The following is a 27,662-nucleotide window of genomic DNA, read 5'->3' as shown; positions in this document are numbered from 1 at the left end:
TTAACCCGCTGGGTCTACCTCCAAGTCATTGGGCTGGAGTCATCCTGACCACTCACTGCTCCTCACCCAGGAATCTCTTCCAGGCTTTTGGGGTGGGACCTTTTTTTTTTTAATTTAAAAAGGAAAAAGAAAGAAAATGGCACCAAAGAAAGATGTTAAGAAACCAGCTGCCCCCGCAGCAGCTGCTCCTGCACCAGCCCCTGCCCCAGCACCAGCAGCAGCACCACCTAAAGAACCAGCAATTGATCTCTCCAGCATCAAGGTAAACAGATCAACTTGGGTGGTCACTGAAAAGCATCCACCATCAAAGAGCAAAGAGAATAACAGCAGCCCAAATTCAGATCCGGGAGATGCTTATTTATTGCTTGCGGTCATTAAGGAGCTGATTTGGTGGGGAAAAGACCCTTTCTCCCTCTCTTTTGCAGGAACACACACACACCACTGAAATATTTAGATTTGTTTTGTTTTGTAAGCTACAATAAAATGCCATATTTCAGTAGCTTACTTAAGTGTACAGAAAATTGATATTAGTGGCCAATTACAGTATTATTATTTTTTACAAATACTGCTATTTATACCATTTCAATTTGACCTCTCATTTACTCTTTTCTCAGTTAAGTATCCATGAGCCTACACTGTAGATTAAAACCTATGTTACCAAGAAAATTCACAGGCTTTTTAATCAATAAAATTAAATCTAATGAATATTTATTGTTCATTAAATTCATCCTGAGCTCATTTTATATACAATAATGAGCAACTTATCATTCATTATTTCTGGACATATTTAATGTTTTTCCATAAGAAAAACAGCAACCCAATTTAATAGTTTTCATACTTATATTGGGAGAAACTTGGATGCTCATCACTAATTGGATATACAGTGAAATGTTTCAGTGACTACAACTTTTACTTTTGTTCACAATTTGCATCTTGCTTTGAAGTGGTTAACTAATATTTCTGTGTACGTTCTTTGTTTTCAAGGTTAGCACGTATTATCTTTGGGACTTTGCATGGTGAAATAAATCTTTATATAGTGTAGTTATTATCTGATGTACCACAGTCTAGCATGTCTTGCGATGTTTGAAGAGCAAGAAGGTCTGCCTTTGGAAAGGAGCCAGAGGGAGCCTAGCTGGATAGATTCCTTGAGTGACCCTGAGTCCAGAGTCATTCTCCATTGAATGGCATTTTGATTTTATCAGACTCCAATTTAGGACACTCTACCTAAGAAATCTAACCTAATATGGAAACCTGTAGATTGGGAAATGATGGAAAGGGTAACCAGAATTTTCTTAGGTTCTCATATGAACCTTTTTATCTGTTTAATAAATTCTAGCACATTTAAATGGATAGATAAGTTTTATAATTACATTCCTATGTGTTTACTTGAAAATAAGCATTCATAGATTCCATGATTAAAATTGCAATCTTAAATGCAAATTAATTTTTCCAAAAGGTTTTCAGATGTAATGATAGAATAGAATAGAATAGAATAGAATAGAAAGTTTATTGTCACTTTAAATGTACACTAATCAGCATACATTAAAATGAAATTTCATTGCATTCAGCTCTCAAAAAAATACTATTAGGCATATACCCACATACACGCACATATATGACACAGAGAAACAACACAGTCTAGTTTGGATGTATACATATGCATGGTGAAAAAGAAGAATCCTGTGAATTTAAAAGACAGGTGGCATAAGGAACAAAGCTGTTACAGAATCCAGTAGTCCTGCTAGAAATACTTCAAAACCTCCTCTCAGAGGAGAGCAACAGAAACAGATCGTGAAGTATGTATAGGTCTCTAACAATGCTTTGAGCTCTAAGCACATAGGACTTGTAAGCAGTATCCTGAATAATGGGAAAACACTAAAATTGAACTGAAAACATGCAGAATTTCAACTGGCCCAAATAAGGCAATTTTTCTTTGTTTACAATTGGATTAGCTCTTGCATACTAGATTATGAAGAAGAATGAAGACTTGATCTCTTGCAAAAGTAATTTACATTAGTTTAATAGTTGTATGTGTTAATGCATTAGAATGAAATAAAATTTTCAGTTCTAGTGACTCTGGCTAATTTAGCTTTACAGAAATATTCCTAGTAGTATATTTATGATCTGAAAAATGGAATGCTATTATTTCAATCTTACTGCATCCCCAACAGATCTTTTTTGTTAAATTGGACAGTACTTTTCTAATTCAAGTGAATTTTTCTAGAGGCATACAGTAGGTGAATTCACAGTGACAGGAACAAGAAAGATTTACTTTCTACCAAATTACTTTGCATGAGCATGCACACATGCTTACAAAAAGCATATTCTTATTTACGTTGAGGGAGGGTAGCTGCATCAAAACAAACTAAGCAAACATTTTGTACAATGTGGTATTTATATATTGTTTCAAGTGATGGAAGTACTTCGTGCACATTTTCTCAGGAACATGACAACTCTGTAAATGAGTAATTGCTACTACCTTTCTCTTTTATATATACAAGGAAGAGTGGTGCTGAGACAGGAAGAAAATTACTTACCTAAAATCATCTCTTTTCCAAGCAAAAGTCCACATATTCCAAATTTCCAACCCCATTTACAAAACAAAAAGCCTATATAAACTATGAACACTCTTCTTTTTAAAGAGTCAGGCTTAAATATTTACATGGATATTAGCTTCCAATAAAACTAGATATGAAAAACATGGATTTTTCATTTACAGATCAACTGAATTCATACTATAGTTCTTTGGAAACAATTCAGGATGGTTTCCAACATCCTGCTCATGTATCACAGTATAGTCTCTCTCTCTCTCTCTCTCTCTCCCTCCCTCCCTCCCTCCCTCCCTCCCTCCCTCCCTCTCTCTCTCTCTCTCTCTCTCTCTCTCTCTCTCTCTATATATATATATATATATATATATATATATATATATATATATATATATATATATATAATTAAGAATATTAAAAACAAAACAGTGATTCCTGGGTAGACTCATATTAAACAATAAAATATACGAACACCAGGAAGTTATAAAACTATAAAAAGTTTTAATAAAACCAGAATAAAACCAAGCTTTCGCTGGCATCTGCCAGCATCATCAGGGTAGTCTCCAGTCGATGGGAGAAACTATTTATAAGTGTGGCGTTCTTTGCGCCCGGCTTCTTGACCTCGTCATTGGTCCCAGCCAATCCACCTGCGTTTTGATCATAGTTTCTGTGTTGCAAGCTGTAATTTCCTGTGTATGTAGCTCATATCCTATCCTCACAATACCTCTGTGAGTTAGATGAGTACTCTTATTCCTGAAACTGGAGTTTCAGCCTGCTCCCTGTGCCAAGGTCACCTCCTGAGATGATTGCAATTCCAAGGCTTAAATCTGAGGCCTGCTTTCAAACCCAAGAACCATCTCAGATGAATAAAATGCTTGTCACTTTCATTACTTACATTACTCAGAGCAAGACTACAAGTAAAGGGTTTGGCTGAGGTTAAATCAGATGAGGAGAATTCTAGGGACCTTTCCATTCAGGCCGAAGGTGGTCAGACTAAAGTCGCTATCTCATTCTCACGGATCCTAGTTTTGAAAGCTGAGAATATAGCGTTTGCCAGAGGTTTGTACTTGATATGATGGATCTAGCTGAACTTTTACAGTATTTTACTCTGTTTCTGCAGCTTTTCTTTAGGTAAGTGATCCTTGTGTTTTTTAGATATTATATTTCATATAATAATGGTAATATCTGCACAACAGAATAGTGTACTTTCTAACAGAATGGTATAGGGTCTCTAACTTGAGCAGAGGGTTGGACTAGAAGATCTCTAAGGTCCCTTCCAACTCTGTTATTCTTTATACTGCAGTCTGTTCCATATTCTACTTACAGAGGTTATGAGTTCTGCATTTTTGGTGGTTTTTCTATACGCAAAGTATAGGAGGTTGGGTTTAGATGCTCCTTGTGGTCCCTGCCAACTCTACAGCTTGTTGATTCTATGGACTGCAAATAAACAGTTAATGTTATTTCACTAGAAAGTGTAATGATTAATTTCTAAAAGATTTAACTTTTTCTTAGAAAAGACATGAGCAAAATTAGATTAATTTCAGCTCACGCTTTAAAAAGAAGTCATACAGTATGAAGGTAATAAATAGACACAATAAAATGTTACATAAGAAAAAAAAATTCAAATTGTTTAAATTATTTTAATTTTTATACAAAATACTTAACACCTTCTTATGCTTTAGTTTAATTTAGTTTAGCAGGCATTTTGTTACTTACAGGTTTTTTTCTGAATGGTGCTTCTTTCTAGTACCACCTGCTGGATAAAATTGATGATCATTTCATATTACACATTTTCCTGATCTTAAACCTTAGGAATGTTTAATTATATGTCTATGGAGACGCTTTCAAGGGTACCCCATAGTAGTGATAATGAATACATCCAAAACTCAAGCAGACCTGAGATGCAGCTCAGTGCAGTAGTGACATAGATCCATATAAGAATTAGGATCACCAGATCTGGGCTCCCAAAATTCACATGGCAACAGAGGGATACACTAACCCTTTGCTGTCAACCAGTGGATACTATGAGTTTTCTGAGCAGGAATCTTTCTTGTTTACTGTTTAAACATAAGTCCTGCTTGGGTTTTTGTGGAGGAACTAAATCAAGAACCTCCAACTTGCAAGACACAGGTTCTGTCCTGAGAACAGCCTTTCTTTTCATCTTAGAAACCTTGGAGCAATAGAGTTTGTGAGGAATGGCTTTGGCAGTGGACAGAGACAGAAGGCTATATTTGCTCAGAATCTAACTCTCTGGCCTCTCACTTTATTAATAAATAACATAATACAGTGTTTGCACTGCTTGAATATTATATACCACTAATACCCCTGAAAATATATACAGGCATTCCTCGACTTAAGAAGGTCACTTAGGGATCATTCAAAGTTACAATGGACCTCCCCAGAGCTACATACAACTTGGTTTCAAAGTTTTGACAGCTGCCCCCATAATCACATGGTTGCATTTTGGGTGCTTGGGGCAACTGGGCAACATTTATGGCCATTTGCAGCATTTCTTAGTTATGCCACTACAATTTACCAACATTTACTTCCAATTTCAGACAAAAAATACCCATTGGATGCAATGCATTGACTTAATGACCATGCACAAAAGGTTTTGAAATCAGATGCAATCATGTGGTGACCCTCTTAACAACCTCCACAATTTATGACCATAATCCTGAGCTCAATTATGGTTGTAAGTCAAGGGCTACCAATATTCCTGGTTCTTCAACTTTATGAATAGTTGCTCATAAAGTTCTGGTTCTTCAACTTTATGAATAGTTGTTCATGCGATGATAGCGATGACGACAACCTTCATTATCTATTAGAGTATAGAAGAGGTCTACTTCTTCCTTTATTTCTAATCATCCAGGAAACCTGGACAAGTTGAATAGGTTTAAATTTGAGAAATCAGTGTGCTACGTCTACTCTCCCACTTTCCTCACAATTGGTGAACTTGGGCTTCTGACAATCTGTTTTAACCAGCTTTATCAAAGAAACTATTTAAATCCTAAAACAATATTTGATGTCAATCATGGATTAAGTCAGGGTTCAAAGTGTATCACAAGAAACTTAGAAGTTGGATAAGAATTTTTCATCTGCTTCTCACATTGTGCTTTTTAACACAATTGAAATGGCTCTAATCCCTAATTTCTGCAACAAGTAACATCTATTGATTATGGTACAAACTAATTGGATATTGGTAATCCATTGACACTGATTATTATGAATTGGACTCAGCCATTCTTGGAAATGTTATTTTGCCTCTGGCATTTCTGCCAGCAATAGTGACTGTGTGCTAAAATATATCCATATTCTTTAGAGAGTTGATAGAAATATATATGATAATGAAGCTCAGTGTTCTTTTTATTTTATAATAAATTCTATAATTGTTTTATTTAATATATAGTTTCAAATTTAATTATTACAATCTAGAAGTTTCTTAGTCCTTGTCCAATTCTAACACTGGTGAAATACAGGTAGACCTCAACTTACAACATAATTGAGCCCAAAATTATTGTCATGCTGGTTATTAAGCTGGTCATCATGTGGCTGTTCCTGATTTTATGACCTTTTTTGCAGTGGTTATTAAGCAAATGCCAGAGTCGTACAGAAAAAAATACAGTTGTTAAGCAAACATTGCTATCATGAAGCAAATCCAGTGTCCACAATGGACATTTTCTGCTGGAAACTGAAGTAAACATTGGTTTCCAGCAAAACAACACTGTAAATTGCAGTCACCTGACCAAAGGATGCTGCAAACAGTTTAACTGTGATTCAGTTGCTGAGTGCTCCAAATGCAATCCTGAGACTGCGGGGGGGGGGGCGGAATCCAGCCGTTGGAGCCTTGAATTCAGGACTACGAAGCCCCAGGGACATCCATTGTAGCTTGGAATGGAGCTGCTCGTTAGTGGAGGAGTAATCATTTGGGATAGGGAAAGAAGAAGCGTCACAGAAGTGCAGTGTTTGAAAACTCCTGGACTAAATGCGAATAAACAAATTCTTGCTTAATATAGATTAAATGAAAACCAGTTTGGTGTCGTGGTTAAGGCATCAGGCTAGAAAAGGGGAGACATGAGTTGTAGTCCTGCCTTAGGCACAAAGCCAGCTGGGTGACCTTGAGCTAGTCAATTTCTCTCAGTCCTAGGAAGCAGGCAAGGGCAACCCACTTCTGAAAAATTTTGCCAAGAAAACTGCAGGGACTAGTCCAGGCAGTCACCAAGAACTTGAAGGCATGTGTGCACACACTCACAAACACACAAACAAACATACAAAAAAAGAAGATTAAAAAATATATTTCTGATCACTGAAAAGACAGATCAAGGAACTGCTAAGTAATATAATTGCAATTTACCCTGTTTGGCTTTCTTAGTAATATGTAAGAGATTCGGTCTCTTTTTGATAAAGGCATTTGTTTTTTTACAAATTGCTTTCTGTAAGAGAGTCTACCCAGGAAGTCAGAGGATAAAAAATGTGCAGTAAAAGTACTGCAAGTAGCCCAAGTTGAGAAACACTGGGCTAAATAATTGAAAAGAACAGATTTTTATACAAAAGTGGTTACATATTTTGCTTTATATCTCTTTCTGTAGAAAGGCAGGAAACTAATTCTTTTTAAAAAAATAAGTCTTGGGAACCTGAGAATTATGATAGTGTCTCCTTTACACCTCTTTGTGGATGCTCGTGAGGACACCTGTTGAATGTGTTGTGGTCAAAATCTGGTTTGCCAAATCACTTTGAAGATATAACATAATACTATTAGCATGCAAACAGCATATATGGGCTTACTAGCAAAATACAAGACACCTTGCTGAACAGCCCTGAACAAAATACTATATTTGCCCACTATATTGCAAAAAAAAAAAAAAGGCAGTTTAAATTACAGCACGACATTAAAATGTTTTAGATACACTCATCTGTGTGACATTATTATTTATTTATCCCTTCCTACTAGGTCAGCCTGCTAGTCATACTGTCTGTGAGATATGGTCAATGAATACAAACAATTTGGTTTACTGGGCCACAGGTTCCTGACTGTTTCTTCTCCCTCCACTCAGAAACAATTCAGCTTGCTATAAATGTTTTCTTAGAAGCAGTTTTAAGCAGTTCGGGGGGGGGGGCTTTTTCCACTGCAAAAAATCTATATATCTGCCAGTGGTAAAAAAAAAAAGCATAAAAAGTGTTGCAGGTACAGTTTGTATAAAGCTTTGCAATTTTCTGTGGTCATCTATTTGATTTTAAATTATGTGTACAAGTTATATGCATGGAATAATTCTGTACCTTGAAACTGCTGCTGCAAAAATATTGCATTCCAGGAAATGTTAAGCTATAAACAAATAAAATCCAAACACACCCAGGAAAAAAAGTATTTTAGGACAGATACAAAACATAGCAAGAAGTATTTAACAGAATTTAACCAAATAAAGGAAATATCTTAGTTTATTATTTTTTAAACCAAGATTATTGAACTTAATTGAACTGAAATGATCAAATCATTCAGCAAAACTTTAAGTAAAATAATATTTGGGAATTAACAGGCCAACTCGCTACAGCCAACTTGCCATCACCATCTTGCCGCATCCAATTTGCCATGGAACAACTCATCGCGGGACAAGAGTTACACTAATAGCGAAGAAATGGTGGGATAGAATCATTAAAGAACAGATGCAAAAGGAGGGACAAAATGAAATGTAAATGACAAAAACTAAAATATTTTTTAATTATTTTAAATAATTAGATTGAATTGTTGAATTGTCCTGCAGTGAGTTGTCCCATGGTGAGTTAGCCATGATGAGTTGTCCCGTGAGTTGGTCGCAGCATGTTGGCCGTGGCGAGTGGGCGGGGTTGGGTGGGCCATAACAAGTTGTCCCATTCACATCATGGAAGCCTTGGTCCCTAAAAACATCTTTATATGCAAGGCTTACTCCTGGGCCTCACTGACCCATACATCTCTAGTATTCAGATCAGGATTTGGACTTCTAAGATCACCTGAAGGTGAAGAGAGCAAGTTGGGGGGAGAACCACAATAATGAACAGACATCTTCAAACCAAAGTCTGTTGACAATAAACAGACTTTGGTTTGAAGATATCAACATATACAGATATTTCACTGGAGAAACAACTCACAGACTATAGAGTTTTAATAACTTAACAAGATGATAATACTAGAAGGTCCTAAAAACCTTAAAGCATAATAAAATATGACAGTACTGATATCATTAAATATTTAATCAGACTGTAGGAGCACAGGAGCCATGCCTTCTAATGGTAGATATTGTATCCTGTTCCTCATCAGATGCATGATATCCACACAAAAAAAGTCAAAAAGCATCTTCATAGAGACCATATAACATTAAGACCATGATTCATAGAGGAAAATATAAATCAATATAAATAATTAAATAGTTGGTTTTAGATGCTATCTTTTCCTGAACTTTGTCTTCTCTTCTCCATCCCTAAAAAAATTGAGACCAAAGACAAATCAACATAATTCAGAAAGAATTTTTAATATACCCAGGTTGCTCTAAGGATATGTGACCTAAGACTAGTAACGGGTAATAGTTCATACTTCCTGTTGAATCCACGAAGTAGCTTGATATTTTTGAAAGACATTCAAAGTGAATCAACACTAAGCCATAGATACTTCACTTGGGAATTGAGATATGCTTTGCTAACAGGGCCAGTGGGATGGACTGAAAGTTCAAATTTCAGAATTCAGTTCAGCTGTGAACTTATCAGATCCCTTTGAGCAAACCACTGTATGTCACTCAATTTCCTTGGTGGGATAAAAACAGGATGCAAATGCCCACACATCAAAAGAAGGTATGGCAAGAATCAACAGTAAGAAGAGCATAGAATATATAGGTCCCCCCCCAAAAAAATAGGTATATAATAGATTAAAACAATCCAACAGGATTTTAGCACCCCAACTTTTTCCAAGGCCTGGGAGAATAGCCAGGTTTTCAGTGATTTTTTGAACTTCATCAGGATGAAGCCTGGTGGATGTTGTTCCAGAAAGCAGATAAAGTGACATAGAAAGTACACTTTTTAAGTCCTGAAAAATGAGATTGCTTTGGGTTATTGTGTTAGGTCACATTTGTCCCTTGGAACATATTTATAAAGTTATTGTGAGATCTATTGTTAAAATAAGCATGCCATGCATACTGTAAATGAATAAAACCAAGAAGTAGTCTTTGAGGGCATTTTTCTCTCCAAACACATTAGATAAAATAACATCTGGTTGTACATTATTAATGAGAAAGCCCACAATTGAATCTCTAAGTCAGCTGTTCCAATCTAGCAGCCTTCACATATATTGGCCTACAATTCATTGATTTCAGCTAACAGCAGGTTGCTTGTAGAATATGGACATTATAGTCTAATATCAGAAAGCACTGGACAGGAGAAGGCTGTTCTCAATGACTTTTAGCACATAAGTACCTGCACAATTTTAAGTAATCTTCCTAAACTCATGTCCATCATATAAACTGAGACAACTTGGTTAGGAAAGTCTCTTCTAAAGACTGCATTAGCTTTTGCACGGTATTTTATAATCTGTATGGATTGAAGCAGAATAGTATTTATGCATGCAATTGTACCAATGGATCTTTGCTTATTTTAATCATTTTCTTAATTGTTTCATTTATGACTCAGCCAGGTTATTGCTGAATGAATAGCAAATGGCATAAGGAGACAAGGTAAGGAAATAAATTGTACTGACAGACAATTCATAATAGCAAAAAAGATAAAATAGATAGTCTAACAATAAAATATTTCCAGTCCTGAAAACCCTATCATGCTAAGTTATACAAAAATATATTCAAGTAATTAGAATAAAGTCTTCCAGAATATAATATATAAGTATTGATTCTCTGTATTTAGTTGATTAGTGTATGAATTATTAATTCACATAATACTAACACCATAAGATTGCAACATCATTACTGAATATAATATCATATCATTTTGGTGGCATCAAAGATCAGACATTGTGCTCTTGTATTTATCTGAGAAAGAGAATGAGAAGAAGCTGAAGTTTCCTAACCTGAGTAGCATTTGAAGCTGCTATTTAATCCAAGACTGGTGAAACTGATCTGAAGATTCAATAACACTTCTTTACAACTGAAGTCTGATCACAAATCCTAAATAAGCTGTGGGGACTACAGAACTTAATCAGTTTTTCTCTCAAGCTAATAATGACAATATGTTTGCATCTCTGATGCTTGACACTGAAGTTTCTAAGAGTCCAGGAAGATATAGGTATGTGGGATCCTTTTATATATAGTATTAAATGGATATTAGTTTAAGATCTATTTTACTGGTGTACAACTATTGCCAGTAAGTAGAATACTCTAGATTTTACTGTGCTACTTGACTGTGGGCTGAGCTACTGAAAATATACAAACCATTAGAAGATAAAACATTTGCATTCATTCTATCAGTATGGATGGCTAATTGTAGGAAATGTCTAATATTCACAGTGGTAGTGGTCACCCCAAAATTATTTTCTTGTATACAGGGATTCTTATGACTGCATAGTTTTTGAAGTAGTTACCCATATTTTGACACCGGCTCCTAATAAAAACCCATGCTATATTTTTGTGATATTAGCAAATCTACTACAATCAAGTCTCCATTTTCAGTGGCAACTGTGTGAATATTCAAGTCGGGAAATTTTGGTCAGAAAAAAAGTGGATCTTTCTCTTTCCTTTTGTAAAACTTGCCCAGCTCAGAGCAGCCCAGTACAGGCCAGTAATAGATGCTGCTGCCTCTGTTGCTAACCTTAGAATAAGAACATACTTAACTTCAGATATGTTCCTAGGTGTAATATTTGGCTTTATAACTGAATATTGAACAAAAGTTTTGTTTTAAGTGGCATGAGGCAGTAGCAATTGTACTAACATGTCAGTTTTGATAGCCATCATATCATGGTATCCCTCATCCTCCTTGTAGATTAGAAAGGACTCTATTAGTTTGGGTACTTCATGTATTATGGAAACCTGGCCAGTATAGTTAATAGATGGTTCTATATGTCACATGACCCTTGCCAACTAGTGTGCCATGCAAATGCAGCCCATGTTAGAGATAAACATAGCAACCATAAATAGGAAGTTAGCATAGTTGACTGTTCATTTATTGCCTAATAAGCAACTTTACTTGAGAAAGAACCTGAGTCATATGCATCACGGTTCACTCCCAACTGCTACTGTAAACACAATGAAAGGAAGCACACCCTTTTCCCTTTAAAACAGCCCAGGCTCAAAGTTGATTCCCTTTTATGAATTTCGGAAGTCTTGATCTGATGATGATTAACTTGCTCCTAAGAGTCATCTCCAACAAGCGCTCGCTTTTCCTCTGCGATTCAAAACTGGACCTGCAGACAGCAAGATCTGCCTGCAACCGGCTGTTATGGCCAGCAGAGGTCAATATGGTCTCCTTTAAAGGCAACTCAGCCGAATATTCCCTGCAGCTTTTCAGCCAGTATCATGCCTTTCAATCTGCTGAGGCTTAACCACAGTCTTCTTGAGGCAATGGGAGAGGCTGTTTTTTACGGCGGTGGCCTGATGGTGCAATGCTCTTTCTTCAGAGCCACTCTGTGCAGTGACACCATTTCAAAACAAAGCACCTGTGGGAAAATCATGACCTGGATGACTGAGAATCTCCATAGACATTTACCGTTTCAATAGCATTCACTTCAAAGTCTTTCCACCTTTCTTTCATAAGATGGAGATCTTCTTCTGTGACTCAGCAAGTAAAAAAACTTCCTAATCAATTATTTCCGTGGCACAGAATTCTCCACACTCATTCATTAATAGCGTTTTTGTTGCTGAATTCATTAATTAACTCATGATAGAATAAAATGAAAATTGTAATATAAAATGTGTTAGCCAGAATAGGGATGAACATTCTATTCTTCCTCTATAAATGTGACATTTTATGATTATAAATCACTGTGCATTAGAAAAAGCAAAGGCCTTCTTGGTTTATTTTTAAACAGTTTCTATTTAACATTCTGTTACCCCTGTTACTATGACAACCAAAATGATCTTTAAAAAAATAAATGAATCTGTTTAAGCTAAGGTTTGTTTCTTCTAAATCAATTCTGAGCATGCTTTTAAAGGATTATTAATAAAATAGAACATTAGTGAAAATCGCTTTCTTTAATGCTTGATCTGCCTCTCCATGTTTAAGTACTAGGCATACAAGTTATTAATTTATAGCTTCTGGAAATTTTCAAGAATGACAAAAGCAATGTGAATAAATTGTTAAAAAGGAAATATTCTGCTTCTAGTTCCTATCCCTGATTTCTTTCTGGCAGAATACTTGGAGCCATAAGAATACCAAATCACATGTGGCAGAATCTGCAAGAAAAGTATGACAAATAGTTGAATGGAGTTACCTTGTTTCAAAATACAATATTTGTATTGAAAGACCCTGTGCCTAGAAAATCAGACAATCTTTGTTACTGCTTCTGTTTATCTTTGAACTTTTACTTTAAATGATACATGTCAGTTCCAAATTTTTGCATGACATATGTCAGATCTAAGAAATGAAGAATTTCAGACTCCTAATGATGAGCTTGGGAAACGATCAAAAGTGTGTTTAATTTTCATGGAAAGAATTGAAGTCTGGAGGCTCAGTAAATCTCAATGAATCTTCATCAGTGTTAGAAAAATAAGTAGAAGACTTAATAATTAATTTTTAAAGAGTCTGTGCCCGTTTGAGTTTAATTTTTGACACTGTTGGAATTAGGAAGATAGATTTGTCAATCACCTATCATATTCCTCCCAAACCTATCTTGGAGAATTCAAAACTTGAGATACAATTCAAAGCTGCAGATACAGCTCCTACCTGTCACCAAAATGCTCTTGGGGTGTCATGATGCTCTTGATTTGATTTTGGTTTCTTTGTCCAGAACCTGTTTCATTTTGTGGAACTCCAAAGCTTGCCAAATCGGAAGCATATCACTTAGGTTTGCTTACCTAGGTCTAGAATTATCTATTTTGTAACTGGAAATAATTATTTCAATTTGCATCTTTGATTTTATAGATAGCATAAATACCATTAATGGGTATTTTTAGAACCTGATCCTTGAAAAAATAGGGAGCTTTAATTTAAGCCCATTAACCCAATTTTTGCATTGCTTGGGGATATACATAAATAATCCCATACATATAGGCATATTCATATTACATGGTAAGTCACGCTGTAGTTTCCTAGTTAATGCCAGGCACTGTGTATACATTCAGACACATCTGGGCAGGGCTTTTTTTCTCATAGAATGCCCAGAACGGAGTTCCAGCACCTTTTTTGGATTGAACCTTGTAGGGTAGGCAAGGCAGGTTGTATGACGTGTGTGAGTTCTGGCACTTTTTTTTTTTTTTTTTTTTTACAAAAAAAGCACTGCCTTTGGGTAAGAAAGGATTAAATACAGGGAGCTAAATGCAATATATAACCAGCATTTGCTCTATGTTTATCACTGATACTGAAGCTTGGCATTATGTCCAAATAAGAATGTGTATTTAGTCAATGATTAACATCCCATGAATCTATTCAGATATAGGAATGGGATGTAGAAATGATGAAGCAAAGTGCTGTTTCTTTTTTGCCTAGTCCCTGTAAATATGTGGAAAGTTTGTTTTTGAAACAAAAGGGCTTACAGTGAGGATTAGATTTGTTACTTTACACATGGTGCTTCTAATGTGGCCTAATACACTAGGAACCAATTGTTTTCTCATGTTGCTTTTCTAATCCAGCAAACCAAAGATTAGATTAGATCCATTACCTGTAAATTTAACCACTTATAATTAAAATTAAGCTGTGCATCAATAAAATGCATCCATCTGTAATATATTTTGAACAAAACCTTATTTGACATGATTTTTACTATACTAGGACAAACTCTTGAATACTAGGGTTTGTTTTGGGAGTAAATACCAGCTCTTGTCACTCATAAGAGCCTCCATCCCACTTGATTGATAAAATAAGCATGCAGTACTCCTATCGTGTTCAAATTTAGCCCAGAAATTCAACTTCATGTTTCTAAACAGAAGGCCTGAGAACATACCGGGTTTTGTCCCAGATCTCCAATCACAATGACCAGTCTTTAGATTAGTCCACCAGGAAACCTCCCGTGCTTTCTAGAGGTGTGGTCTTGTTGTCCCCTGGCATTCTGTTTCCCATTTGGGGATGAGGGTGAGAGGGAAGGCAATGAGACTTGGGGAAGTCTTTATAAGGCCCTACACACATAGCTCAAGTCCATTTAAGGGAGGACTGACAGACCTTCAGTATGAGGAAGAGTAGGAGCAATCAAGGAAATAGTGTCCACTATCAAATTGCTCCTTTCTAAACATGGTTCCTCATATTCATTCCTTTAAATGCACTAGCCACAGTCTTCTAAGGAAGCAGGAAACTATTAAGTCACAGCCCTTTGGGCATCAAAGAGTGCTGTTATAGCCCTGGTCAATCTTTCAGTTCTCCAAAATAAATATATCCAGTTCAAACTTGAGTGAAAATATTAAAAGCCAAACCAAACTGCTGACCGATTATCTCTCCGGTTCACTCAGTAGTCCTTTAAATAAACAGGTAGACTACTTAAGAAGTGTTCCACATTTAAGTTGAGGAGTGATAAAATGCTGACAAGATTCCAGCCCTGCGAAACAGTGAACAGCACCCTATCTTCTCTGCAGTGTCCTAAAAATAGTCTATGCCAGAGATCCATCAAGAAATGGATCCTTCCTTCTCTTTGCCCTAAGAAAGCTAAAGAACTCTCCCAGGGGGAGTGGCTGCTCCAGTTTGGCACCCAATCCTGCCACTGATGTCACTGTCTTCAGTTCAATAAAAAGATCTAAGAGCAGGGAGTAAGGACCACTCCCAGGGATTCAGACGCCTCGCGGCTAAGTCTGTCGGCCTTGCTGCTCCTGCTCCTGCTCCTCCTCTGTCCTTCCAGCTTTCTCAGTCATGGTGGGTTTCCAAGAAAATTACGTTCTGCTTAGCTAGTGACTTAATGTAACATTATAATTTCCAACATTGTGTTAGTTATAATAAGGCAGTCCAGAAACCAATTTAGTGAGATTTTTAATGGGGCAATGCCCAGCAAAATCAGGCTGAAATTTGTAGATGTGTAACATACAAATTATGTGTACATTACAGTTACATTTATGTATTGGGGTTACTTAGGAATTCTTGATTCATTCATTAGCTTGCACATTTCCCACAACCTTATAGCAAGTTGCTATTAATAACTCAAGTTATTAAAATTATTGTGTGCAGTGACCCATCATAAAAGCAAGTTATTTTGTATAGAACTGAAAGGGCAGATAAATCTTTATCTAAAAAGTCTTGTGCACGTCTGCACGAAAGTAAATCTCATTTAATTAAATGGGACTTGTTCCTATAAGTAAGTGTAAGTTTGTACCTCCCTAAGTCTACTTTCATAGCTCTTTTAAATTTAATGCTGCTGCTTCTTACCTTGTGTTCACTAATGAAAAGCAGCAATTTATTTGATTTGTAATATGTATCATACCATACTGATATTACTTTTCCATATTTCTCACTGCATATAGAAAGATATAACACTGATCTTTTTATCATTAGTAGAGTGCACCCTTGGCCCGCTAATTCTTGAATGTAGCCATTAGCTATAGGATATGTATAGTTTTTGTCTGTCAGTGCAATTTTTTCCAACAATACCAGTATTTTCCTTTTTTTCCCTCTTCTTCTTGTTGCCAAATGCAGTCTTTCAGTGCTGATCAAATTGCTGGTAAGTGGAACATTACTGAATATTATTGCAATTTACTATTGTGATAACAAATGTTGCATGTTCATTGGTTTATGGATATATTATTTCATTAGCAGTTTAGTAGCATCTCCGATATTGTAAGAAAAATACCTGTCCCTTTCTTTGCATCTTGGAAAGAAGTTTCATGGAGCAAGCAGGATGCTGTGAATTCCAAAAAGTATTTTGTTATATGATTGATTTTTTTCTAACAGATCGAATTCTCCAAGGATCAACAGGATGGTGAGTTTTCAGGAAAAATGCATAAACACAGGCAGAGGCATTTTCACATAAAGTACTGTTAGAAAGTGTGCATTGATATAAATAGGGAAGTTTTATTGATTTGAATTCAATTACATACATGTAAAAGGATTCCAAGTACTTTCTTAATATATTTAAGTTTTGCTATTCAATCCTTGAAGCAAAGCTCACCAAACATCTGGCATTTGACTCTCGCTCATACTTCTTCCCAAGAAGAGATAGTGGAGGGAATAAAATTTAAAGTCATCCAAGCCAAGAAAGGCAAACATTTTTTAACATGTTATCTATTAAATATATGAACAATGTACTAAACATAATTTCTTACTTGTGAATAGTTAGAAGAGAACAATGTATATTACTGGAGAAAAAGTATAACTTCCCTCCATCTAATTTTTAAGATGTAACTGATTTGGGGTGTTTTTTTCATTCATGTAGCAGAACTGTTGCATAGTTGTCTAACTCTGGTAATTCTTTTTTTTTTTCAAAATAACAATTTTGTTCTGTTTTATGAAACATTTGCTTTAAAGCTTAATTTTAATCACTAGCTCTAGAGTAGATTTATTTCAATTCATGCATATAATATTCAGTGAAAAACAAAACATCTTTGTACCATTAATGCTGGCCTCCTAAGAATTTTTGTCCAAAAAGGTACCTTTCAATGTAATATTGCAACATTATTCTTCCATCAAAAGTACCTTTGTAGAAATGCTTTGCCAAATAAATTGTGTTGTCAAACATAATGCTTAGATATAATAATAATAATAATAATAATAATAATAATAATAATAATAATAATAATAATAATAATAAGTGGTTTTTGCAGCTTTCAATTTAACAGCAACAGGCATATATATAGATTCATTACTAATTTCTATATATCATGTTTGAAGTCATGTTGCTGTTGTAAAACTAATGATTTCATATGCCTTTATTACAGTTAATATACACATATGCATTTGTTTCATCTGTAAGTTGATGGGAAGTCTGTACTGGCTACAAAGTATACTCAGTTGAAAAACTCTCTTTTAATTTATTAACATGAACTTACTATACCAATTTGTATTAATTTTTAAGTCAATATCAAGTGAAGTATGATGAATTAGAAGGATTTTAGGAACATAATTCAGTAAGTGAGCATTTATAATAGATTACTATCCCTATTCAGATTACAGTAATATAAACGATAAGTTGCCATTTTTGTGATAAATTTCTTAGCTTAAGAAAAATTATATATTAAAAAAGTGGAGAAACACTAAGAATATTTACTTATAGACCACTTTTGTTTTTATTGCTGAAAATTTAAAATTTAATTCTGTTTCTAAGCAACATTTATTCTGTCTCCTGTAAAAGCAATATTTTAGCTTCATGGAGACTAAGCTCCGTGGAGAGTAAACCTCTGTTGCAATATCTTTATGTAAAGCAGAGAAAAAACATTAGACAAAAATTTTGTCAATGGCCACCTGTTTTGCTGTGATGATTATTCTGATATCAAACTACAATAATAGCAAAAACATTTTTAAAATTTAAGAATATGTTTAAACATCTTTTATTCTGTCTGCTACACAGTAACTACCCACTAAATGCACAATAAGACATTTTCAAATTTGTTTCTCACTATATATATTTACTAGCTATTGTTAATAGTATTACAATGGTGTTTACATTTGCTAGACAGAGAGATACTGGTGATTTTCCAGTGATGGTAATGAAGGTTGTTCTGTTCTTGGTATCCAGCAAAGAACTACTGTATAAATCTTGAAGTATGTAGCACTTTCCTTCTACATCTCTAAAAGGCCAACATTTTTTAGGCTGTAAGAAGAGAGAATCTGGCAACAAGAGACTTCATAAGTCCCACACATCAGATAGTGATGGGATTAATATCAAATATATTGAGTTACAGTCTATGAGCCGTATGTCCTGTCTCAGCAATTTAGAAGAAGGCAAAGAAGCTCCTTTGCACAGTGTAATAAGAAGGGCTGGAGTAAACCCTAAAATAGGACAGCAGCACAAAGCATCTATGAAAAATTAATGAGGACTGTATACTTGATCATATGACTAAACTAATCCAACTGAATCAATATTAATCCTATACCTTTGTGTCACTGATTCGTTCTATTTTACTATCAATATTCTGTGCCTGGCATTTCCAGCTGGCAATTGTATAACAAGCTATTAACTGTTTGAATAATTGAATGAGTTATCTGGCACCAGATTGGGAAGATTCTAATGAAATTCATGGGAGAAGCTGCTTCAGGCACATGTGGGAGGGCTAGATACCTGGCCATAGCCATGCCTATTTTTCTGGAATTCAGTTCAGAAGTTCCTCTCCTTTAGAAAAAGGAGGTGGGAAAATGACTACTCTTCTAGGAATCAGATGTCAAAGTGGATGTCCTAGCTCAAATGTGACTTTGGCAAAGCAGCTGCTTCACATCAATTTCTCACATCTCTAACAGATAACATTCACATTGGAAAACAATCAGTGTTTAAATTTGTGAATGACAAGGATATACTCGTATCTCATTTTATTTTGATTCCATTACATCAATAATCCTCTCTTTCCTTCCTTAAGACACATGTGATTTAAAATGTGTTTTAATATATTTCTATTTAAAATCTAATAAATATATGCACCACTGCAGTTGAAAATCATTGGCTGAGTCCACATAACATACTAATAGCAAAACTTGGTTTGCAAGCCTTAAAATGCAACTGTGTGAAAAGCAACTCTCATTATATACTTCTACTGAGATTTGCCATTTACCATGTCATTCAGAATTGGAGCAGATACAAACGATTTTATATTTTAACATGGAAGCACTCTAATGTTTAAAGATAATGGGAATTATATTCAGTTTTACAGTGAATTTACAAAAATGTTAGCCAATATGAAAAATAATGCTTATGCAACTATGGCATTGTTAATACCTAAAGATAATTATAATATCCCCCCAAAATCAAATACTGTACAGGTAGTCCTCAACTTAAAATCATTCATTTAGTGACTGTTTGAAGTTACAACAGTACTAAAAAAGTGACTTATAACCATTTATCATACTTATGACTGTTTCAGCATCGCTATGGTCACATGATCAAAATTTGGATATTTGGCAACTGTCATGTATTTATGACTGTTGCGGCATCCCAGCGTCATGTGATCACTTTGTGTGACCTGCTGACAAGCAAAGTCAATGAGGAAGCCAGATTCACTTAACAACCGTGTTACTAATTTAACAACTGCAGCGATTCACTTTAACAACTGTGGCGAGAAAGGTCATGAAATGAGGCAAAATCCACTTATCAACTGCCTTGCTTAGCAATGGAAATTTGGGGCTCCACTGTGGTCGTAAGTCGAGGACTACCTGCACTCACTTTAGTAGTCTAGAATTTATAAAACTGAACCTTGGGAAGTTTATCATTAAGATAAGTGAATTTAACACAAACTGATAGCTGGAGTATTGCTGATGAGAGTGACAGGAACTTAGTTGATGGGGAAATGATGATTATGGTTACTCATAATTGTGTTCAAACCTTGAATCATCTATGGCACAGATGTCAAACTCCCCGCAACACATAACATGTTGCGACATATCGCGACTTTTCTCCCATTGCCGGAGCTGGGGTGGGCGTGTCCTCTGCATGATGCAACCGGCCTGTGGACCAGCAGTTTGACACCCCCGATCTATGGATTTAGTTTCTAGGTTAAGGAAGTCATTATAAAGGAGATGTAAAAGACAGCATTTTAGATCTTTTTTTGAAAAAAAATCAATACCCAAAGTCTTCAACATAGAAACAATTCTTTACAGAGCAAATACTTCTCAGAAATATCCATAAATCAAATCCTGAATGCTCTTTTTGACATTTTGTTCTAGAATTTAGCTCTTAATATTATTTACATGAGTATATAGCATTTCCACACCAAGGAAGTTTCCCACAGCGTTTAAAGCTTTATAGTTGCATTGGTCTAAAACTCTCAGATACCTATTGATAAAGCAATATCAGTAGTGCTTAATTAATTTAATCAATTGACGGTATGTGTGAAATTACTTTAATATTACTTTATGACTTCAAAAGGATACCAAATCACAGAGTTGCTTATAGAGAGCAGCAAGGAAAATGTTTACAGAAGAACTAGTATAGATTACCATGCATATGCTGTCATTTAATGATTTACTGGCAATATTAGTTCAAACATTCAAGCCACTTTTTTTGAAAATGACAACATTCTTGTTTTCATTTTCTTGTCTCAGCTAAAGCTTTAGCTCCTAAAGGGGGGAAAAAAGGAGAAGGGAGGGGGAAGAGAGAGAGAATGAAAAAAATACCCCACAAAACAAAACATTAAAATTTCAGGTAAAATTCTTGAAATACGGTGCTGTTGGATATGGTGGTAGAGAATCTGGATTTTTTTTTTTACAAGTACTTGCTTATAGTTACTTTATGGATTCAGTGTTTGTATCTAATAACTCCTACATTCTATTCTCTGTAGACTTTAAGGAGGCATTCCTCCTGTTTGACAGGACCGGGGAAAGCAAAATCACCCTAAGCCAGGTTGGAGATGTCATCCGCGCTCTTGGACAGAACCCAACAAATGCTGAAGTCAAGAAGATCCTGGGCAACCCCAGCAATGAGGGTAAATCTTCTTTGTGATCCACCCTAATCAAAATATATCCTCCCAATGTTTTTCCTGTTAAATGAATGTCTCAAATTTGGTATACTGATTTCTGAAAGACTAGATTGATCACACAAGCAAATACACACATACACACTTGTATCTTTGCATTCAGCTATCTACTCTTTCTGTCCCTCTAAACTAGGGAACTAAAAAACTTAGAAAACTTAGAGATATTTCCTGTATTCAGTAATCTAAAAATTAGAGCTGAATTCCTCTATATTCCTCTTAGTGAAACAGACTTGAAATGCAATCAATTGATATTTAAAAGTACTGCAGTGTTGGGTTTTTACATACTTAAATTACCATTTAAACAATACATAAATGATTATTTTCTTATTAGTTATTTATGCTGAAGGACATACACATTGCTGTAACTTCTTTAACTCAACAAGTCTATCTCCTACCTTCAACCATCACTAAGTGAACATTATCCAGCTAGATTTGCACCCTTTTCATTTGCATACCTTTAATGATGAAAAGTGAAACATCTGACAAAGGTAGAAGCTTAAGACACAAGATAGAGTTGCCTTTTTTAGATTAATTAGGTCAGAGTTTGAGCAATAGTTGGGTAGGAGATAATCTAACAATCTTCTGCATTTTGAGTCCCAAGAAGGTTACAAAGATAACATAAAAGAAATACATTCCATGAACTATTAACACAAGTAAATAAGAATATCACTATGAAAGAGTCAGTGACATACCAGAAGCTATGGTTTTACCTGCTTGACAGTGCTGTACAAAAATACAAAAAGAGAAGAAAATACACAGCCCCAGCACAGATCTGCTGAGTACATATTAATCAAATAAAATACCCACTACTTGTCCTATTTAACTCACTCCTCTCTGCAGTGTATTTCAATCAACTTACATATCCTCTGTGCTAGCAATGCAATTGTTGTCTATTTTATTTACCTGGAGACAGAGCTGTGGGTGACAACCATGAAATTAAGAATTTTGTAAAACAAATATCTACTTTAATTGAGTACAAACTTGTCTTCTTCCTGTGAAAGTAGCTTTCTGAGGTGATAGACACAGCCATGAGCAAATACTTAGATGTTTCTCTTTTCTCAAGAACTTTGGTGTTCTGAATTGAATTAATTTTCAAAAGCAGGATAATACTGCTGCCGGTGGGACAAATCTACTGTAAATCTCTACTTGGTACTTCGTAAGAAGAGTTCTAGACATACCATAAAATGCACTTTCCAACACAGTAACGATGCTGTTTCTCTACAGAGATGAATGCAAAAAAAATTGGGTTTGAAGAGTTCCTGCCCATGTTGCAGGCAGCTGCCAATAATAAAGATCAAGGTGGCTTTGAAGACTTTGTTGAAGGTCTTCGTGTCTTTGACAAGGAGGGCAATGGAACAGTCATGGGGGCTGAACTCCGCCATGTCCTCGCCACTCTTGGTAAGTACTGGGAGAGGAATTATACGTAAGAGAACTGTAGATTAATTTAATTAAAAATTAAATATCATAGCTTTCATTAAATTAAAAAAAAGATCCTAACTAAGTCAAGAGCAGAATAAAAATAAAAAGTTTTCTAATGAAGGGTAAGACTAATAGAAAAAAAAAGAAATTAAACTGCCCCTCCAATTTTAACCTAATGGTTTATTTATATAACATGTTTAATCAGTTGAAAAAAAATAGGGTGTATACTGGTATATGAGAAAGACCTTGAGAAATAGAGTGAAGAGATGCTGCTAAGGGAACAGTTAGATAAAAGAGGGCATAGTCCACAGAGGCATAAGGGTGGAGAAAGAGGCTCAGAAGGGACCCTCCCTATCTTCTCAGGCTGTAAAGGAGACACTGGGAGATTTGTAGTTTCAGACTTGCAAGATTCTGTTAATGTGGCTTTCTACATTAGAATTAGCTCATCTGGCCATGTCTCTGGTCTGGTGAACCTAGAAAGCTGCCAGAGAGTTGTGTGAAACATTTCCAAGTTGGGATCAGAGCAGAACACATTCCCCTCCCCTAAAGTATTGAGTGAATTCTATTTCAGATATTTGACCTTAACTGGGTTAGACTGAGCCCTCTGAATTCAAAAAGGAGGGCTAACATTTCCCTTTCAGATGGGGCACAAACATGAGAGGCTAAAGAGCAGCCTGGCTTCAGGCATGCATTTTCTATGAATTTAGTTTTTCCATTTTCTTTTCACAATCCATGCCTAGAGGCTCTAACCCAAAGCAGGCTGTTGTGGAAATAAATAAATAAACAATACATCATATTTTGGTAATGCCAAACAAATACAAAACCCAACAGGTGCAAAGAAAGCTGGGATACCAATCTGTCCAGGTGTTCCTGAAAAAATGGGATAGCTGCAATTTTTGCCTGTCATTTGCTGCAGGGAAAATCATTAACCTAAGAGAACAGCAGACTAGTGCAAATCATTAACCTAAGAGAACAGCAGACTGGTGCATTTGATTACTGTCCAAATGTCAGGCATGAAAAACAAGGTCCACATATGAAGGTTCAAATTAACTGATTTATTGCTCAAAGCCTATGCACAGGAATCTTCTCTACCGGTCAGCACCTGGTTAGACTTAGATAAAGCTCAATGGCAGTCAAGGGGGGGTTGAACATAATTCACTTGTGGCTATCTAATGACTCTAAACTGATCCCTCTTTAAAATACAGGTACTTCTCCCTGGCTCTGCCAGTCCTTTTCCTGCACCAACTATTATTTTCAATGAGAAAAAAAAGGATATTTGCTTAGTTTTGTGAAAATAGATTCACTACACAAGTACTTGTAACTGCCTTAGGGATACAAATGGAATTGATTTCTGAGTTTAGCAAAAACTCAAGTTGTTTAGGAAGAGGCGAACATAATTAGAATGCTGCTTTTGGAAAATTCAGTTCCCCACCTACTCTGTGTGTTTCTGTGCTTGCCTTAAATGTAGGATAATATCTCTAAATTGAGGCTAACTTACAGCATGGCTATTACTTCCCTAAATGAGGACCTCAAATTACTCCAATAATTGCTGATGTGAAATTGGCCAGGTCAATCAATGTCCCTATCAGGAAAATGGTAACTCAGTTCAGAGTAAGAGATACAAAATATATCTTTAAAAGAAGAATTCTGATCTTCAATTGTTAATTTTTCTGGGCAGCAACATCAGGGATATCCTCTCCTCTTCCCAAGCTTGTCAGGGGGCAGAGGTGTGATCAACAGAGACAGGGATGGATGTTGGTAGGCAGCCTTTCACCCAGTGAGTAGTGAAGCCATGTGGTTCTTTGAATTTGAAGCAAGAATGAAAACTGTTGTTTGCTGGCAACAAATACTTGCTTGAGATTTAATGCAAGCATTTCTCTATTGGTTAACCTTCCAGCTCTATCTCACATAGTTACATCTCTCCATGCTTAGACTATCTGGTTGTTTCTTCCTACATCTCTCTTCAAGATGCCCTTTACATCACTATAGTGAATAAGACCATGGTCAATGTGGAGACTTGAAGACAGTGGAGAAATAGGCAGTAATGATGGCCTTTTAAGACCACAATGTTTCTCCTACCATTTTATTCCAGATGCTAAAAACGGACTCATTTTATTATACAAGGAACAGAGGAAAGGTCATCTACTTAATTATATTATTTTTGTGAGCAAAGGGAAATATTATGAGCTGAAAGAGAAGCTGTATTATTAATACTCTTTTATCTGCATATTTAGGTGAAAAGATGAAGGAAGAAGAAGTAGAAGAACTGATGAAAGGGCAGGAAGACTCCAACGGCTGCATCAACTATGAAGGTAAGGGTAACTATGGAAAGATAGATGCATGTGCTTGGAAGAGACCAGTGGGGCTTCCTGAAGAAATATTCAATTTTCTTCTGCTTTCAAGAAAAGGCCTTCCCAAAGTTATCATGATGTGTTCTATTAGGGCCATGGAAGATAGGTAGCACTCAGCAGCTAATTTGTACGTATTATATGTGGGGGGGGGGAGATTGAGATTGAGAGATGGGAAGGTAAGGTAAGATGATTTTACTTGTGGAGCTGGGCAAAAGAAGTGAAACATCTTCTCCAGCATAGGTAATACGATCAGAGACTCTATAGTATAACTAAAACAGAGTGGAGGAAGGTCAACATAGCTATGGAAACAGGTCAGATTATTGGAAGGAGAAAAAAATGTTCGGGAAGGACAACTGATTTGGACAAATGCCATCAAAGGTTTTTAATGAGTGAGATGAAGATGTACAATGAATGGAGTTGACTAGAACCTACATGAATAAAGTACCCAGAACATTGGTAAATCTTTTGCTGGCATTTCTATACAACTATAAGAGCATTCAGATTCCTGGAGAGATGGCTATGATTGTCCTTTTTCCCCCTAGATTAAAAAAATATCCCAAACACCAAGCTTCATATACCATCATACAGTTTGATAATTGGGATCAACACATCTTTTTACCTGGGTAGCCTTATTATTCTAAAATATTGGCGGATCATTAATGGAGTGAGTGTTGTTAGTTCAAATTGTTCTGATCCATCTAGTTCTGGTTTATCACAGATAATAAAGTAGTGACAGCAATTTTATTAATGCACAGGAGATAGGCAAGGAGGATTCTCAAAGTTTTCCGTTATGTATTAAAGAAAGTGATATAACAACCCAAATACATCCCACAATGTCTCAGGACAGAACTCCTAATGAGTGTGGGGAGCATTGAGAAAAATGAAAACCAAGAAGAAAACAGAGCAGAATAGTCAATCCATGCCCATTTTTATTACAGAGACTTCTCTAATAGTATACTAATTCTGTATTATTCTACAGCATTTGTGAGGCACATCATGTCTATCTAAATGGATTTTTCAAGACACATAATCCAGTAAGTCCTTTTTCTGAGCATGCTGTTCTTGGATAAGGTGATGATTTTGGGGGGAAAGGTGTAACAGAAATGCAACAAGTATATGAACAGGTCACAAGGTGACCAAGGTAATGTTCCACTGATAGCAGTTCTTAAGTCTCTCACTAAAGTCAAGATGAGGTAAAGTATCTTATATTCAGTCTCTGGTACTCTTTTCACTCTATTCTTCAGCTGAGAATGCTTTCAAAGAGGCTGACAAGTCAATAAGGATCAAGAGAATCCTTTCCTTGGATTTACAGGCTAAGAGAGATAACATGAAACAGGATGAGGTGGGGAGGAAAATCAAACATAGGTATCAGTTACCACATTCTTATGAAAACTGGTGGGTTCAGGGAAAGGAAACAATAGAAGTTGTTCCTACAGCAGGAAACCATCTCCTCTATTCCTGAAATAATGGCTGCCAGGCAATATATACTTATTGTGAATAGCTTCTTATGATACAAATGCTACAGCTTTAATTCATTATGCATTTCTTTACTTCATGGACACCTTGATGATTCCAACCTTATTATAAGTGGCCTTGAATAAGTTATTATCAGCCTCAGTTCCTACACCTTTAAAAGAGCTAACAAAGAATTAGAGAGAGGAGCAAAAACACAATTATTTTCTTTACTGTTAAAAATACAAATTCTGCCTTTGTCCTGTCTATAATTATGTTTATAACTCATTTTTACTTTTTGACAGAACAAGATCATCAGGCACTTGAAATCTGTGTATCTAGGAAACCATTGTTCCATTCAATAATGTCACCCTGGAACTTAAATGGACTATAATTTATGCCTCTTGACCTTCGCTTTTGAAATCATCAGCAAGAAAACCTGCTGAATCCCGAAGTTGTTACACTTGACCAATTAAACACTTGCCAAGGCAACTGCGAAGGACTTCACCACCAACTGTCAAGCCCAATAATCTTTTTTCCATATTGTCTGCCATGAAGGCGGCATGCATTCTTTTGGGAGGGGAAATCTAATAATAAATCCCTGTGGTCAGTGTATGGCTGGAAATTTTCAGTTCTGTAAATCCCAATTAAAACATAATTGAAGTCTTAATTTATTTTCTCTATGTTTTATTCCATACAATAAAGTTTTATGAGAAAAATTATCCTGAATAGTTTGATGAATGTGAATCAAAATGGGATTTCTGGAACATTTTTTTTTTATAGTACGATGGTTTCAATTTCCCATTTGGAAATACTGAATTCTTATCCAAGAATGCTTCTGAAGTATGATCTGTCTTCAGTCATCATGGAAGGGCAGGTGGCTGTCAACTGAAGAACAGCAATTAAAATTTCTTTTTAGAATAAGCATAGGTTTCTTTGGTTCACAGAAATGAGAGAGGAAAACAATTCCACAGAAAACTGTTCCTACCGATGAGAATTATAAAAATCAGAAAAAATAACCATGTTTCCCAAAAATAAGACCTAACCTGAAAATAAACCCTAGCTTGATTTTTATGCAGGCACCTAATAGAAGCCCTACCCCCAAAATAAGCCCTAGTTAAGAGCCTGCGTATCTGGCTGCCCACCCATTCTTCTTGTTGTTCATGGTGTCACTGCCTCAA

At 35.7% G+C, this 27,662-nt stretch overlaps 1 protein-coding gene across 3 annotated transcripts; it reads left to right on the top strand.

The window, feature by feature from the left end:
- MYL1 (myosin light chain 1) lies at positions 1–27,151 on the top strand. 3 transcript variants are annotated; one of them, XM_039352962.1, is made up of 7 exons: positions 1–262; positions 16,536–16,563; positions 21,065–21,208; positions 22,484–22,657; positions 24,913–24,990; positions 26,009–26,063; positions 26,787–27,151. In XM_039352962.1, exons 1-6 carry the CDS (start codon positions 137–139, stop codon positions 26,035–26,037), a joined length of 579 nt encoding a protein of 192 aa, XP_039208896.1. In that variant the 5' UTR covers positions 1–136; the 3' UTR covers positions 26,038–26,063; positions 26,787–27,151. The 3 variants fall into 3 exon arrangements, with proteins under 3 accessions (XP_039208896.1, XP_039208898.1, XP_039208897.1); XM_039352964.1 differs by lacking the exons at positions 1–262; positions 16,536–16,563 and adding exons at positions 15,378–15,506; positions 16,281–16,305; XM_039352963.1 differs by lacking the exons at positions 1–262; positions 16,536–16,563 and adding an exon at positions 16,275–16,305.
- The last annotated feature ends 511 nt before the right edge of the window (positions 27,152–27,662 follow it).

Source organism: Crotalus tigris, unplaced genomic scaffold (genome assembly GCF_016545835.1).
Source record: "Crotalus tigris isolate CLP2741 ecotype Arizona unplaced genomic scaffold, ASM1654583v1 scf7180000018485.2372832, whole genome shotgun sequence".
In the NCBI taxonomy this organism is placed as follows: Eukaryota; Metazoa; Chordata; class Lepidosauria; order Squamata; family Viperidae; genus Crotalus; species Crotalus tigris.
The sequence above is the reverse complement of the archived record's forward strand: the minus strand, read 5'-3'. Positions and strand labels throughout refer to the sequence as shown.